Here is a 17,534-nt window from a genome sequence, read left to right on the forward strand (position 1 = left end):
CCTCACAATTGATTTCAACCAAGTCCATCACTTGTTTTTTTCAAATTCATCAATCTTGACAAAATTAACAATTTCTACATTGCCATGATCTTCAGGCACATATTTGACTTCACCAATGAAGTTACCTGTTTTCTCAACCACACATGAGATTTCTTCTTGAATCACAAATTCTTCATTTTCATGTGCACTCACAACTTCTGCAATCTCTTCTTTCTTTGACTCATCAAAAAGTTCTTTTTCTTTGAACACCCCAAACAAAGTCTCTTTATCATCAACCTTATCAAAAATTTCAAAAGTCTCTTTATCATCAACAAATACATCCTCTTCCAAATTAACCTCCCATTCTAAACCAATTTTTGACTTATAATTGGATTCATATGAAAATTCTATCACCAAAATATAAATGAAATCCGACCAAAACCACTAAGGCGATTGAGTAGAGATGATAAGCCTTTTATAATACTCTTCAACCATTGACTTTCGCATTATTTTGAAAAATAATCTGGCCTTCCTTTTCTTAATTTCTTTTGATTGACCACTATTTAAATTGATCTTAAGAAATTCACCCAAACCACACTTTCTAAGATATTTGTGCATTATTCTTGACCATTTAGAATTTTCTTTATCACCACTAAGTGTGTGTAAAGCTTTAAATTTTTCACCATTCACAAATTCTTTGTCCATGGCAATCCAAAATAATTTAAGTACCTTGACAGATATTTTTTTTCATTCCCTGCTTGAATTTCTTGGCCTCCCTGGCTTCAGATTTGATCAAACTTCACCGTGACAATCAACAATCTGATAGGATCTTTTTCTTTTGATCATTGCATAACATCAATAATCACGACAGAGTCCCTCTTGTTTTTTTTAAGACCTCTGTCCAATTACGGTCCTAATTCCAATCAACGAGCGAGTACTATAAGACCAACTCTCGTGGTCTAATTTTTCAATATATGAGTATTCTACCACAACCTCTATACCTTTTTTATGGTATAGGATTCTCTATCAAAAAATTTTGCACTCTCTCCAAGCATCATAGACACCCCAAGATCAAACTCTTGAATCTAAGGGTATCTAAGGGTCTGATACCACTTGTTATTACAAAAAAAAAAAAAGCACGCACAATAGAAGCGATTTTGACACATATAAAAATATGTAAGAATAGGAGGAGAACAAATACTCAATAATTTAATTAACTCAAAACTCAATAATAACAAATATCAGGTCGTAGGTTTTTCGCTCACCAGAACTCTCAAATCTATTCTTTAATACTCAACTCAACTTTTCAAGTAATAACCTACTAGATTGGTAGTATTTATCGACTCCAAAACTTTTTAAAACAAATACAATTATAAACCAAAACTTACTTGGAAACTAACTTGAGATTTCCTAATCTAATATGAAAACTAAACAAATAGGACACCAAAATGAATTAAGAAACCAAATACAATTTGGTTTAATTTCCTTCACAAAATTCTGTAATTTGATGTTAGCATTCATAAGAGACTAAAAAGGCAAAAATATTAATATTAATAAAAGCATAAAAATAGTGCAAGGATTAACGTGCTCGAAGTGCTAAGGGATAAAATTATAATTTTACACAGCCAGCTAGCATGATGTAAAGGGAGTCAGTGATTGTAGATAACGTTACAAGTTAAATTATCAGAGGCACCAAAAATTAAAGGGATAATGTTGAAAAACCCAAATACTATGTGAATGTATATTTTAACTCTTTTAACCCATGTGAATGTACATATCTAAATTTATCCTCAAAAGCCCCTTAATACTACTTTCTCGAATTGATTTTACCTTTCTAAAGAACAAACCCCTGAGATCTATCCTTACAAAATAACTTCACTTTGTAGGCCAATCTCCAAAGTGATTATGGGACCGACGCAATTTTAACCAATGTTGATAATTTCCCCATTTAAAAAGCGAAAGGATCCACTAATCCTGTGACACTTTGACGCATTCCAACATTTCCTTCCAAGGTTCACTTTCGTATTCCATTGTCTTTCTCCAAATATCCACCGAAAAGTCGTAAAGGTGGAAGAAAAATCAATGGAGGCCGAAGCTTCATCGTAAGTAAAGCGAACCAATACCAATAAACCAAAACCAGACTTGTCACTGAAATTTCTACAAAATTTCCATGAAATCAACTTTACTTATTCTACTTGCCCTCTTTTTAAACTAACAATCCCTTGGCAGGTTCGAGTGCAGTGAGATGTTAGCAACACTGCTAGCTTCAACACCGTTGCTCGAGGAGTCATGGAAGCTCTGCGGTCAAGCCAACGCCGAAGCTCCGCAAAGTTATGGCACAAAGCAGATGGGACATGTGAGTTACGTAGCCTTTTCAGGGATCCAAATGCTTGCAGGGTTGGATCCCAGTTGCAGCAATTTGGTGCCGATTGAAAGCTCTGCTAATGGGCTGTTTTCCTCCTTGCACCGTCATGGAGAAGGTGAAGAGCCAGTTATGGTTCATGCTGGATTGCTACATCTCTTCTTGTCCTTCTACAGCTCCCCAATTTTCCACAACCAGGTTTGCAATGGTTTAAGAATTCAAATTCAATTCATTTTGGTTTTGAAACGAAGACGTTTAGGATGAGAGGAGACACACACATGAGGCTGGGGTATTGCTAGCTTGGTCCGGTGGTCGTACGGTTGCCGGCGGAACCGTACTAATAGGTTGAAGGTTTGGATAGAACGTAATACTTCAGTCCGATCTGAACCATCCATTTAAATTTTTTAAAAAATTTTAATGAACGACTCAGATTGGATCGAGTCGATACAATCTCCTCTGAGTCATCAATTTCACCATGGTGCACTAAGCAATTTAATGTAGTTCATAGATTTCGCCTATCAATATAGGGCTAAATTGCATCTTTAGAGTGTCTGTTTCTCAAGGTTGGTTTTCTTTATTTCACCATTTCAATATAAGAAATTGTCCATAGTATCAAAGACAAGATAGCTACACTCAAAGCAATTTTGCTAGTGGAGTATAATTTAGAAGATTGAACATTAAATTTTCTATAGTTTTGTGCGAGCAAATTGTTGTTTTGAAAAGAATTTTCTTGAAATTTTAGAACTTTTGAGGGGTTAAAATAATATTTCTTTGAACTTGGGGGTGGCGGCTACTAAGTTTCCGCCTCCACTTGTTAGCCCATTTACAATTAATTATGTGAGGGCAATTGCAATTTGCACCATTGTATTATCACTAATTGGTGGTTTGATTCTGAACATTCAATTATAGCAACTATGTCTCTCTCATTATAAATTTTTAAAATATTTTTCAAATCGCTTGAAAATTAATCGATTTGCTATTTAATTTTGGATAAAAAGACTTTAGTACTCATATATTTTAACAAAGAAATTCAATATATGAGTGTCAAAGTATTTTCTTTCAACTCTTTTGAAATTCATTATTGATTTTTTTCTATTAGAGTAATTGATGATAGTTTTGTCGCACATTTCACTTTATGAATGGGCAACTGTGATAAAGTCAATGGATGTTGACACGTGTGGCCACTAGACATAACCATGATACTGTCCCCTCAGTCCTCACATTCATAGCATTTCCCAGCTTGGCACGGCAATTTGGTTTGAACTTCTAAAACACGGCTTTACTTGTTTCTCTCAGCCTCCGAAGTGGAGGTGTCAAATGGATGATTTAGTTAGATTGGTCAGGTCTTAAATGAGTTTAGGGTATAATTGGGTCTATTCGTTTGTACTCATTTAATTAATAAATAAATAGGTCAACAATAGATCAACCTATTTATACTTATTTAATATATGGTATGGGAAAATTCAATTACCCATTTATAACTCATTTGAAATTCAATTTGTTTTTTTTTAATAATTTTTTTGCAGATGTTGTTTGATAAGAATTAACAACATTTTATTGTTATTGGATTGATCTACTTAACATTTACTAAAAATTAAGTTTAGACGTGTAATTATTTTTAAATGGGTATAAATGAATAATGTGAGTCAAACTATTATTCACCAATTAAATGGGTTTAATTAAGTAACCCATCTAAGTCATCATTTCATATCCAAATTCACTTATTAATGTGGTTTAAAACCTTTTTTTAATGATTGTTTACAATTAGCATCTATAGGACAGAACCTAGTTTGATATTAAAAATCCCCTATTTAGAATGTGAATTACCATTGAAAGTGACATTTTAGATAACTAAACTCTTTTAATCAAGTTAATTCATTAATCCAATACGTAGGTGATTCCAAGAATAGTAGTCAAAGATTATGTTGATTATGTTGTGCGAATAGAATATTCCTTATTGGATCCGAATTGCTTATTGATTGCGAGCGAAGTGCGGCTACCCCTAACTCTCCACATAATTTGTGTGAAATAAAAAAAGAAAAGTAAACCAATTATTTAGCGTGCGTTCGATAAAATTGAAGTAAAAAAACTAGAATCTGAAATCTCAATTTATTAAGTTATTGAATTGTTAAATACTAAATCTAATATGTTTGAGTGTATTTCACATTAAATAATAAGTGAATAGTTTATCACTAATTTATAGAGCAAGTTTTGCGTAAGAAATTTAGTCACTTGATTCATTCAGATGTTCTGTCTTTCGTTATCAAACTCATTTGAACATATTAAGATTTAAATATATTAAGTTTAAGTGTTGAATTGGATTATTAAACAGGGCCTTTTGGTCTCATAAAAGGTATTAAATTATTTTTCATTTTTTATAAAACACATTATAATTTTATTAAATAATGAAATTTGTTAAAAAATTATAAGACATGAGACATACGCAAATATAATAGGTACGACAAACCCGAAAAAACAACCGATAATATAGATTTAAAATAATTAATAAAAATTTTCATCGTAAAACTACAACAGATATATGCTACAAATGTTCTCGGGGCTGTGTCGGTCTATCTGTGATGTTTAAATATGTTTAGAGATATTAAATAGTTTGATAGTATATTTGATGGGGCTGCTGATTGAATGACTAACTTACGTGACAATTGTGAATTGAATTGATCAACCAGGTGGCATTATTGAGAAACCAAAATAAGGTCAATTACGCATCCCATCATCCACGGGGCTATTTCGTCTTCTGGTGAAGTTAGGCAGTCAGGTCATCTACTTTGTCGATTTCCCGGTTTATCAAGTTGATTTTGATGAGCAAAACGAAAGTGATGTGACGCGACAACCACATATAGTGTCTCGCGTACGGTTTGAGTTAAACACCCACATATATTTGGGTAATCTAGAATCAACATTGTTGACTCGTAAAAAGTAAAAACTACTGAGCTGAGCCAAGGTTCAGTGGCCCACAAAAAAGGGTTGAGTTATAGTTGGGGCCGGGGTTCGAACCCACATACGTTGAAAAAAACAATCTAAGAGAGGTACCAAATCATCCTTTTGGTTTGGTTAGTGTTTTATACCTACTAGTTTTTTATACATAGTTTCTTTAGGTTCCTTTCTCTTAACATTAAGATTTCCTCTACATTAAGATAGATTAGATTATAGAAATGTCGTTATCGTACAAAAAAAACTCGTAAAACTAATTTTTTATATGGAAAAGAGCAAACAAATATATATATATTCATGTATATATATAAATATATATATGATAAATCTATACATGTGATAAATATTTTATACTAGCAAAGTGACAATATAGACATTAGCAGATCTAAATATAAATCATATATACAAAATTTAGTGTTCAAATTTGAAATGAGATAATGTAGCATACATCCAGATCTGTGTATACACGGATAGTATAGGAAATATATATATACATATATATATATATATGAAATAAAGAAATAGAAAAAGACTTCATACTATTATTCTTCAGTTTTGATCTACTTTATCCTTTAGAGGTTTTTTTTTTCTTTTCCTTTTTGCTTTCCTATTGGTTTCAAATACTTTTAACTAAATATCGGAGTACTCCGCACCGACATAAAATTTTTCACAACTGTAGTGATAGAAATGAATCTTTCTAGAATATCTGCAACATGTGATGGTCAAGTGGTGGGCTCAAAATGCTCATTCTATAAAGAAATAGAGAGCACTGTTTGATTTGGATGGTCAACAATGGCGATTCAAGTTGACTTGAGGTCAATCCTATGAAACAATTATTGTCGGTTGGAGTCTTGGACCACACCATGGCTAACTTTTTTGGTTTTTTTCCTTTGCTGGTTCTAATTAATACATTGTATATGAGAGGACTGCAAAACCACGTATTAACACATTAATAGGTGGATGGTTGATTTGGGATGAGAACCTTAAGTTGACCTTAATCCTATATTTTATAGATTTAAGTTCAGTTTAAAAGCTCCTTCTCTTGTTTTTTTAACTGAAAAAAAAAATTTGTCAATAATTTACTAAAAAATTACTCAAGCCTTGTCAAGTCAATAACTTAATTGAATCATAAGTGTTGTTAAGTTCAATTGAATCTTTTCAAAATTTGAATTTAAATCACCGCAAACTATCTTATTTGTTAAGGGCTCAACTTAATCTTTGGGGATGTTTTTCTTTTTCTTTAATTTTTTTTTTCATTCAATTGTGGAAGTAATTGAGGGTTCTATCAGAACCCACAAGCTTAAAATTCATAGGTAGTAGGTTTGAAGTAAAATAGAGAAAATTGATAGGAGTTGAATAAACACATTCTTCAAGTCCTCATTTTTCTTGGATACAAGAGAAATAAATAATTTCCATGCAATTGAAAGTCAAATCTAAGATTTTTTTCCCTGTTAGCAAAACAATTATTTCCAGGGCTTCACTTTTGCTCATGGTAATGCAACATAAATATTAGTATTCTAAATGGTAATATATTCACCACATGTAATAAGTTTAACACTCGTAAAAGTAGTAAAAAAAATATGAAGAAATAAAAAACTTATATGTTACGAAGAATAAAATTTTACCAAAATTGAAAGATAATAATGTGTATACTTGTATATGCGCATGTATTTGTAGAGATATATATATATATATATATATATTATTCTGTTTAAATTGTTCTGAGCTTGGATGATGTATGGTATTGGAATTACAAAAGGTTCTTAAGATGATGAGCATTTTCTTAAGGTGATGAGCATTTCATGAAACTTGACGTTTTCTGCCAAGATAAAAAATGATGCCACCTATCATTTTAGTACTACTAATTCAATTTAATTTTAAGGGTTAATTGCAATTTTTCCCTATGGATAGTACTAAGATCCTAAGCTATCAATCTTAGCATTTGAGTAGACTTTATACAATATTTGTAACACATTGCTTAAATTGATTGAATATCAGTAAATTTTGATAGTTGCTTTCAAATTAAAAATCTTTGGTATCCCTAAATTGTAGAACAAAATTTCAGTCAACAAATGTATGCTGAAATCTTATTTACCAAATAGTAAACAAAAATATAATTCAACTGATTTGAAAAATGTGTCACCAAATGAAGGGATAAGGTACTATATTGTTAAAATTGATTTGTTTTTGATACAAAGTAGAAATAGTAAAGCGTGGTATGATTTAGCAGAATTAGCTGAGAAAAGGATAGCTGGACTACCAAAAGCGTGATGCAGTGTCTCTACGATATGACATGGGCTAGGTCAATTTTTACCCATTTATTTCTTGCTTACATACAAATTCAAAACAGAAGACAGAAGTTGGTTTAGACAAATATTCTTCTGTTTTTTCGCCACAAAGCACACATGACAAAAGGCTGCTTAGGTTTATATCGTCTGTAATACTGTAAATTTTGTCCATTAAAGTGTATAAAATTCAGAGGACGAATGATAATATTTAGGGGTTATATAACCGGTCCACTTGCTCTTTTTGAAATGTTAAACTAGTAATTCCAAGAATGTCTTGTCTAAATAAAATGAAAATTTTTTGCTATCTGTGATGTGTGGTGAATTAAATTACCCGATTAACCTTTAAAATGCTAATGTCAATTGATTCAGCACTAAACATTGCATCTTTTCCTCTCTTACCATTCTTAATTATCAATAAAACAACTTTTTTCATATTTTTTTCTAGTGCTGAATCAAGCTAGTAACATCTTATATTCACACCATTTTCCACACATGCAGATGAGGGAGATCACTAGCAACAGCAAATCAGTAGTATTCACAGGCCACTCAGTTGGAGGAACTGTTGCCTCTCTTTCAGCTCTATGGTTCCTCTCATGTCTCCAATCACTTCCCTCCTCCTTTTCTGTGATTTGTGTAACTTTTGGCTCACCTATGCTAGGAAATGAATCACTTTCCAAAGCCATCCTCCAAGAAAGATGGGGAGGAAACTTTCTCCATGTTGTTGCACAACATGATATTGTACCAAGGCTGCTATTTGCTCCCTCAGATTCATTGTTTCCGTATTTATGTTCTTTCTTTCCTTTTTGGCATTCATCCATGTCAAATCCATCTTTCAAGCAGCTTTTGGCACAATGCCCTGATGAAATGCAAGCTCAATTTCTTCATATTGTTCTGAATTCTCTTGAAGCATTATCAGCAGGAGGTCTAAATTCTGGCCAGGGGAACTTATTTTGGCCATTTGGGAGCTATATTTTCTGTACTAGCAAGGGGTCCATCTGTTTGGATAATGCAGTATCTGTCATCAAAATGCTACACCTGATGTTAGCAAAGAGTTCTCCCAGTTCTAGCATTGAGGATCATCTTAACTATGAGAATTATGTGGGCCAAGTTTATTGGCAAATTCTAAGCAGTAACAACTTCCAGGAAGGCGATTTACCTGATTCAAGCTATGAAGTTGGGATTGCACTGGCATTACAATCATCAGACATAACTCCTTGTGTAAGACTTTCCTCAGACAGATTCTGCTTCTCATTCATACTAGTCTAAGTTGGTCTCTTAGGTACAACTCCACAGCTGCTGCTATTTCTGACCATTCAGTAATTGTAGGTTTTTCTACTTCATCTAACCAATTCAATCAAAATGGTTAAAATAAAAGTTCAAGAATTGAGTCGTCGGACAAAAGTTTTAAGTGCATAATGCCGTAAATCTATTATTTGCTTGAAATGTTTTGATATCAAGTGTGTTTGGATTGTAAGTTATTTGAAATATTTTTACTGTAGCACTTTTTGTGATGTGATGTATGTGAGATAAAAAAGTAATTGGGAAGATAAAAAGGTGTATTGGAAATTGTAATGGTGAAGTCAGCAAATATATTTGGCCAAATAATTGGCTGTCCAAACACATATGATCATTCTTATGGGTTTAATTTTTTGCTCCCAAAACAGGAAGCAGTTTCTGGACCAGCAAAAGATTGCCTGAAATTGGCAAAGCAAATGGGTCGCACGCCCAGCCTCAACAGTGCCAATCTGGCAATTGCTTTGTCTAAGATCACACCACTCAGAGCACAAATTGAATGGTACAAAGCAACATGCGATGATTCTGATGATCAAATGGGATATTATGATTCATTCAAGCGAAGAGGTGCTTCAAAGAAAAATTCCAAAGTCAACATGAATAGGCATAAGCTTGCCAGGTTTTGGGATGATGTGATATCAATGTTAGAGCACAATCAACTACCTCATGATTTTCACAAGAGATCAAAATGGGTAAATGCTTCTCAGTTCTACAAACTCTTAGTTGAGCCATTGGATATTGCAGAATACTACAGATCTGGGGAGCATTTGAAGAAGGGTCACTACACGGAGCACGGAAGGGAGAGGAGGTATAAAATCTTCGACAAGTGGTGGAGGGACAGAAAGGTTGAGGGAAATCCTGGTAATTCAAGGAGCAAGTTTGCAAGTTTGACTCAAGATTCGTGCTTCTGGGCTAGAGTAGAGGAGGCAAGAGACTGGTTGAATCGTGTTAGAAGTGAAGGCGATACAAGGACACAATCTTTGTTGTGGGAGAATATTGAAAAATTTGATCAGTATGCGAGAGGAATGGTTGACAGAAAAGAGGTGTCTATAGATGTTTTAGCTAAAAATTCAAGCTACAATTTGTTTGTAGAAGAATGGAAAGATTTGAAATCTCAGCTGCAGCTATTCCCACCTCATTTTCCCAGTTTACTCGATGGGGGAGGAAGTAGCTCATTTGACTATATTGTAGGGAAGTGAAAGAACTCAAAGAAAGTTTCTTGACCCCATGAAATTATGCAGACCTTTTGTGCTACACATATATAGGAAGGGTAGCTCACTTATGAATAAAAGGTTGTGATCGTAGAACAGGATTGATGACATTACAAAGCTTTATGTATGAGGGTTATTCTTTAGTTCAATTCTTCTAGTTACATGGAAACTAGGTGTCCAATGCTGCAGCTGCTTCAGAAGAAAGAAAGATGGATTATCCATTAATAACGACTTTGCCATGTATATATATGTTAAACCTTTCACTATCTATAATACTCCTAATAGGTCTCTCTCTTAAACCATAATCATGGTTCAGTCTTGCAAAAATGGGATTTGAGTGGTTTTTTTTCCCGTAGTAGGAGAGATGTGGGATTTAAGAAACAGGGAGAGGGATGGGAGGAATGGGATTTGAGTTAATAATCTAACTGAAGTAGCTAAGAATCATATTGAATTACTCTGGATAAGAAAGGAAATGTGCGCAGAAATGAAGGAAGAAGAAAAAAGCTTAACTTGCAAAGAAAGGAGACAGTTCCATCCACTAGCAACTTCATTTCAAAAAAATGCACATGCCCTCAGCTATCCTTTCTAGTGCTTTCTATACTCATCTTACAAGCAGAAACAAACAAAAGCAGATAAAAACCCTGATGAGCAGGGACTCTAGTTGATTCCCCAAGAAATGTCAATTAGAATGAAACGCAACTTTACATGAATAAATAGGCAAGAAAACAGTGAAGTACTTGATACAGCTATTATGTAGCAGAACGACCTCATTCAGACATAATTAAGCCAATTACTAACTAACTAATCCCCACTTGTTAGATAGAACCTTGTACTCAAGTATTTTAAGTTCTGGAAATTTTTCCACTACGAAATCAGCATCCACCAAATTTTGCATTCTCATCTCCAGCATTTGCCCACTGCACCATCCATTCCACCATAGGTTCATTCTTTCTCTTAACGAATTGTCTCTCCAGCATAGCTATAGGTTGAACCTTCATCTTCCCCTCTTCATCTACTTTAGGGAAGACAAAATGGAACTGCCTTTTTTCCATTGTCATCTTGAGTTTTGAAACATTAAAAACTGGATCAATTTCAGAATTTTAAGGCAACTTCAACTTATAAGATACTGAGCCACTCTTCTCTATGATTTCATAAGGTCCACGGTGCTTTGCAGGTAACTTGAGGTTCTTTCCCAAGGCCAAAGTTGATTGCTTGTGAAGTTGCAACCTCAGATACATGCATTCTCCCACTTCAAAATCTCTTTTTGATCCTGTACAATCAGCATGCTACTTTCTTGCTTGAGCATGAACTAAATAATTAAGTCCTCTACTCTATATCCTGTCTCCTATGCAAATAGTCCTCTACTGGCCAGATTATTCGGTTGGAATAGCCTACTAACCAATTGTGGAGCTTTGGATGTATAAAATGCTCCAAAAGAGGACATTTTAAGACAAGCGTGCTAGGTAGAATTGTACTACCATTCTGCCAATGATAATCATTGGGCAAAGCTTTTAGTTTCTACATCCATACTTCTCAAGTACATCTCCAAGTATGGGCTTACTCTCTCACTGGGTACACTAAGGATGATAAGCCATATTCAGCTGCAATTCAGACCTAAGAAGCTTGAAAAATTCTTTCCAGAATTGGCTACTGAGAATCTTATCTCTTTTGAATGCCATATTTTACAAAATTCATGCAGTTTACCAACATTATCTAGGAATAGCTTAATTTACAATAAGAGCTGTAAATGGATGACCTAAACCTATGAAATGACTAGGGAGTATATCAACCACTACCACAATGACATTTTTCTTCTCAAAAGTTGGAAAACTTTCTACAAATTCCATGGTCACATGACCCCAAGAATATTCAGGTATAGACGAGGGTTGTAGCAGTCCAGGGTATGCCACATTCTCATGTTAAGACCTCCTGCAACTGTCATATTTCTAAGTTATCAACCATAAAAGGATAGAATAGTGATTCGTGTAGTTCTAAGCACACAAGTGTCATGGTGGCATTAACATCACAGATCAAGATTCATATCTTATTCATTTACATGGTTAACATGAGCAAGCTCATAAAGAGAATGAAGCCATAATTATTAGTATTGAGTACTCAACCAAGCAATTAATCCTGCTAGGGAGGGCATTGAGATGCTTAGCCATGCCATCCTAACTCACATAGTTCACAATTTAACATAGTGGAACTTAGATCTTTTCTGAGTGTTCATGACCAGTAGAACATGCTTTGGTTCATGTTACTAACCACAAAAATGCACACACAGAAATCCTTTTCAGAATATGCCTCTTACTGGATTTGCTTAAACTGAAAAATCACACAAAAGAGTCTTACATGGCCCATTTGTATGTTTAAATAAGTTTCCAGCAAAGGTTGATAGAATCGAAAATAGGTTTAATCAAGGCTCTCTCACAAAAATTTACTTAACAGACAAAAGATGAGCCATTATCCTTTTGTGTGAGTTCTCAAATGTGGAGCTTAAACATGCCTTTGTTCTTGAGCTTCTAAATCGTCTACACACTAGGTTCAAAATTACTTTACAATGACATGACAATCATGCTTAAACTTGCTATCTTAAACGCTTACTCTACCAGTAATCATGGTCTTCACTTATAAATTTACAAAATCCTTAAGCAGGGGTGTTATTGGAAGATCATTTGACAATTTTTTAAGAAAAATACATTTAAAAGATGAGTTAAACTTACTGAAGTTACTTTTATAGTAATGTCCAAATCTTACAAAAACCATAACAGAGTAGGTAATTTCTTGACAAACAAAAACTAGTTAGCAACTATTTAATAGACACTTTACCTTATAAAATTTCTCTAAAATCATAATGAAATCTTGTCAAATCAGATGGATTTATATAATTTGGAGATATTCAGAGAAAGTTGTATATCACAATTGTTTCCTTTTGAGAAACACAAAATGGCCATCACTAGCTAAAACATTTGCTTGTCTCTAATAAAAGACACACACTGAGTTGCAGTGAAGATCCACGAACCACACAAAATAATTTAGTTTAAGCTAAAATTATTGCACCCCTTAACGCCCCAGCTCCTCTAGTGGTATAAACTGAAGTAGAACTCTCCCAAGGGAAGAAAGCATGGACAATTTTCTCATTTTTGTTAAAAAAAAAAATGGTTGACAAGATAATGAGCTAAGAAAAACACGACATGAGAAAGTCCTGGACTGCAAAAAAGCTCTCTCATTGCACAACCAATGTTACACTGGATGTGAAACAATACACATGAAACAAATTAGTTACTGTCACAGTATCAACAGAAGCAAATAATGTATCGGAATTGAGTAGCAAGAGCTGTTTGCTGCAGAACACCAAATTCCTACAACAGCAGCTCCTATAAGATTCTCTTTTGCAACATTAATTTGGTCGACGGCAACCACTGCGCCCCTAATTTTAAGCCTGTTTGTCTTGCTCTCCACAGTCAAAACTGAGCTTTTTGATAATAAGTTGAAGGTATAGCCAACATCCATGTGTAGCCAAGGTAAGAAGATGACATCAAACAACCAACTTTTGGTTTGTTGCTATCCAAAAGGTGATGCCCAAGCACAGGTGATCCATAAGTTACAAGAACCTACACATCATCATACATTCTGAGAAACTCCACTACAAGTGAATTTCATGCCAAAAGAAAAAAAGTGCGTGTAGCATCCAAATAGCAAATGATACCAAATAACACTTAAAGGTTTTTACTCAATGGAATTAATTTGTGAACATTACCACTTACTCACATCAAAAAGATCTATATTTCATTGTTCACTTCAAAAAATGTTTTACTATTTTGTTCCTGAAAATTCTAAAAGGAAAAAGGAAAGAAAAATCCATTTTTAGTCTCCTCAATTATGCTGATATAAGCTTTAGTTAAAAGTCTTCGCATGCTATGTCTTCTAACTTTTTCTAAAATGTTCTATCCAATCAGGCCATTCAGCAATTTTTTTTTTTTTAATCTTGGACAACAGAAATGGTTGCCGTTCTATTCCCCGAGTCTTAGACTAGCAATTCAAGCAAAGCCTAAACTACTTGGGCTTAAGAAGGGAGAATGCTAGCCCATGGGCTAACAAAGCTGCCAACAGACAAAAATATAATGCTTCAAAGCAATGCAGGTAGACTCACTTCAGGCAAATTTCAAGGCAGAACTAATAATATTAAACAACGAAGGTATTAACAAACCCCAAAACTTAGAAAGCCAACCAGATTTTCTAAAGCCATCAGAAAAGAAGTGCAAAAGCTACTGAACCAAGTCAACAAGTGCGATGATATGTGCAACCCCATTTTCTTGAGAACATATAGAAACTAAGCAAACATACCTGAAACCTCAACCAAGCAAACATACCCCATTTTCTGGTATCATGCTTATTCATGTTGAAGGTGCAACATCAAAAGAATGAAGAACTTGTTCCAGAATCATTCGTTTATCCTTGTCAAGAGGGACCTCTAATCCATCAGAGTGAGAAATATTCAAAAGGTAAAGCTTTTTCGATGCTACAAATGTGGCAGAAAATATCCTCTTCATTCCACCCCTTGTGCTATCAACTTTGTACTCAATCTCATACACTTGAAGGCCTTCCTTGTTTGATCTCTCTGAAACTGATATAAACTGAGCTTCCTTTGTACTTTCCTTCGCCCAAAAAAAAGGCTTAGCTTCAATCTAATGTTCAAGTATATACAGATACATGCATTCTTATATCTGAAACCAGTAGGAAGTTTCAGCACCACATATTAGCATGGCTGAACATGCTGCAGTGATGGCAGCACAGGAAAAAATGCAGTGTCACTCAAAAGTCTGATTTATGCTGATTTATTATGCAAGAGATAAGCATTTAGAAGGATCAGCCACAAAATTAAGGGGAATGTGTTCATTTTATGAGAACAAGTGTTATTTTGATCTATATTACAAATGCTGCTATATGATCCAATCATTGTGGAGCAAAAAGAAATCTCCTTTTTTTAATTGAGCTATCATTGGAACTAATAGTTAAATGAACAAGGTTTAGTTAGAGAATTTTGGAGTTTCCTGTTGCTGGTAATTGAAGATGAACTGGATCTCATAAAATTTTTGGACCAGATTTACATCAGACACTTGTCACTTCCAAATAATTTCAAGGACACAAACATGAACCATATCTTTAATCTTCAGAGGGAAAAAAGAACTACTCCTAATTATCAAACAGCCCATACTACCATTTGACAACAATTGTGCAATGTCTTTGAAAAGAATATTCAACAAAGAGCTTTGGACAAGGATTTAATGCCTTTAAATTGTTAGAAACTACTGATACATGAAGTTGTTTAGACTCCCAAAACCAGATTGGTGCAAATGGATTATTCACATCCTTCCTTTACTTTGTTTTCATTTTCATGATGAAACATGATTTGTCAACACAACAACTGACTATTCTTGTCTGTGCTTCTCCACATTTACCATTTATTATTGAAATTCTGTTTCTCAACCAGTGGCTGCATTCATAGAAGAGTTCAAGCATTCACCTTGTAGCATGAACTCCTTTCTGATTTTTGAAGAAGTTTATACCAGCAGATTTTACTTCAAAAAAATCCATTTAGTAAACATTTCTTTTTCTTCTATAAGTTAATGTTTCAGATGGAAAATGTTCAAATAGTTAAAAAGCACAGGACCAAAGAAAGAGCTTCTTCATATCAAGAAGGAACCGCAACTTTCAGCTTCATGCCAGTTGCTGCAGGAAAAACACATAAGATTGACTATTGTATCTAGTAAAACCCATAAGGGATCAAAGAATTTTTGTATAGAATTGGGAAACAATTATTCCATACTGGTATTAAAAAGAAAAAAAATCAGATAAAATCTTCAAAATGAGTGTCTTAAACTAGCCAAGACTAAGGTGGTAATCACTCAACATATTCAATCTATGTCCTCATCTTTCTTTGGTATCAGTTTCCTAATCCTATTGAATACTAGTTGATTAACTTTCCAATCTTTCTTATAGGTTTCTCTCAATCACATTTCTATCTAACATTAAACTGTTTATTTGCCAACATAATTTCCCATGGGCAATACAGGCCATAATTATAACTTCAACCATTACTTCAAATGTTTGCAGACTTGGACACCTACCAAAATAGATTTCCAAAATTCATAAAACTGCTGTTCCATTTTCATGACAGGTGACCCTTCATATCCAACATTTTCATGACAGATGACTAATCATATCCAACATTTCTCAAACTTCGTATCTTTGCCTTAAGACTTAGGCAAATCCATTTGAACTGCAATAAACTCTCCGCTTCAGAAGATCTAATTTCTACTCCAAATGCCCATCAGCAGCCACTTTCTTTCTCAATGGGCAACAGAAAATCAGAAAAGCACTATCACTACTCTGAGTCTCTGACCTAGAAACATGTCAGGAGCTTAATACTGACAGGGCAAGGCATGTAATAAATCAACTTCAACTACCCGTATAGTACACAATCACACACTGTGCAGGTTTAGGGACCTGGACCACTGTAAATCACCACTATTTGCGGCTATTAACCGCTCTGATGAACCAAATAATTTTCCCATGCTGTGCAGGAGCCCACCAAACCGTGTTTGGATGTACACCTTGTGCCATTTTTTGTGCTATCAGTGTTTTTGTTTCTTCCAATTAGACACTTTTTCAAATAATCCCTCCAGCAAATTTCTTGTCACCGATGCATTTCCTTCTTCCATTCCATCAGACCAGTCCAAAGAAACTAAATTGTTATAAATCCACAAATCCAAGTAAGCACTCAAAAAATACCAGCAAATTTCTAGCTGTCTTAAAGAAAACCAGTAATTCAAGTGAGAAATAAACAGACCTTGCGCCTTTCGGCTTCAATGAGCTTGTCTGCCACAAACTGCGGAGTGCCAAAATCTCTAAGGCTTGAAATTCGAACAGGGATGACAACAATCCCAACATTGTTAGACCCTTTATTTGCCTCCTCAAACAGAACAGTTGCCCCAGCTTTCTCTACCTTAATCCAAGAAGAGGGCCTGAGGAGAGTGAAGCCCTCTTTAGAATCAGTATATCTTTCCAGTGTCAACACTTGATTAGCCATGGCCATAGACAAGCTTCTAGAAAAAGGGTCGCTACATATCAGTAAGGAGGAAATGCTCAATAAAACTCTCCTGCCCAAGAAAACAACTGAACTGAAGTCATTGCTCGCGTGAGAACGACATGGAGAAGCAGAATTTGAAGAGAAAAAGAGGGATGCAGATGGAGTTGCCGTTGATCTTGTAGGAGAAGGGGATGAGGCTATCGTGAGATTCTGAATGTGGCTGGAGTTGGAGAAGGGAAAGGTAAGACCATGCACCAGCATTGTCATTAGTGGTGGGATGGAAGGGATATCTACCAAATGCCAAATTCATAATATATAGAGTGAATGGTTACTAGCTATTCAAAATGGCACCTTTG

The 17,534-nt window shown here is 34.5% G+C and overlaps 2 protein-coding genes across 2 annotated transcripts; one reads left to right on the top strand and one right to left on the bottom strand.

Moving 5' to 3' along the window:
• Window positions 1-1,953: 1,953 nt before the first annotated feature.
• LOC113777610 (lipase-like PAD4) lies at window positions 1,954-10,390 on the top strand. Its single transcript, XM_027322759.1, has 4 exons — window positions 1,954-2,081; window positions 2,209-2,539; window positions 8,080-8,799; window positions 9,246-10,390. The coding sequence occupies exons 1-4, from the start codon at window positions 2,062-2,064 to the stop codon at window positions 10,071-10,073; spliced, it is 1,899 nt and encodes a 632-aa protein (XP_027178560.1). The 5' UTR covers window positions 1,954-2,061; the 3' UTR covers window positions 10,074-10,390.
• Window positions 10,391-13,288: 2,898 nt separating this feature from the next.
• On the bottom strand, window positions 13,289-17,457 carry LOC113778224 (psbP domain-containing protein 2, chloroplastic). Its single transcript, XM_027323548.1, has 3 exons — window positions 16,939-17,457; window positions 14,433-14,743; window positions 13,289-13,699 (listed from the first exon to the last, which is right to left on the bottom strand). The coding sequence occupies exons 1-2, from the start codon at window positions 17,443-17,445 to the stop codon at window positions 14,483-14,485; spliced, it is 768 nt and encodes a 255-aa protein (XP_027179349.1). The 5' UTR covers window positions 17,446-17,457; the 3' UTR covers window positions 13,289-13,699; window positions 14,433-14,482.
• Between the last annotated feature and the right edge of the window lie 77 nt (window positions 17,458-17,534).

This window comes from Coffea eugenioides, chromosome 7 (genome assembly GCF_003713205.1).
Source record: "Coffea eugenioides isolate CCC68of chromosome 7, Ceug_1.0, whole genome shotgun sequence".
Taxonomy (NCBI): Eukaryota; Viridiplantae; Streptophyta; class Magnoliopsida; order Gentianales; family Rubiaceae; genus Coffea; species Coffea eugenioides.

What these genes read in the sequence shown, in the direction of transcription:
- LOC113777610 (XM_027322759.1), top strand. Translation starts at nt 2,062, where the DNA reads ATGGAGGCCGAAGCTTCATC. An exon ending in CCCCAATTTTCCACAACCAG is followed by an intron (nt 2,540 to 8,079) that starts GTTTGCAATGGT and finishes CCACACATGCAG; the next exon opens with ATGAGGGAGATCACTAGCAA. An exon ending in CATCAGACATAACTCCTTGT is followed by an intron (nt 8,800 to 9,245) that starts GTAAGACTTTCC and finishes CTCCCAAAACAG; the next exon opens with GAAGCAGTTTCTGGACCAGC.
- LOC113778224 (XM_027323548.1), bottom strand. Translation starts at nt 17,445, where the DNA reads ATGACAATGCTGGTGCATGGTCTTACCTTTCCCTTCTCCAACTCCAGC. An exon ending in TTGAAGCCGAAAGGCGCAAG is followed by an intron (nt 14,744 to 16,938) that starts GTCTGTTTATTT and finishes TTTTGGGCGAAG; the next exon opens with GAAAGTACAAAGGAAGCTCA.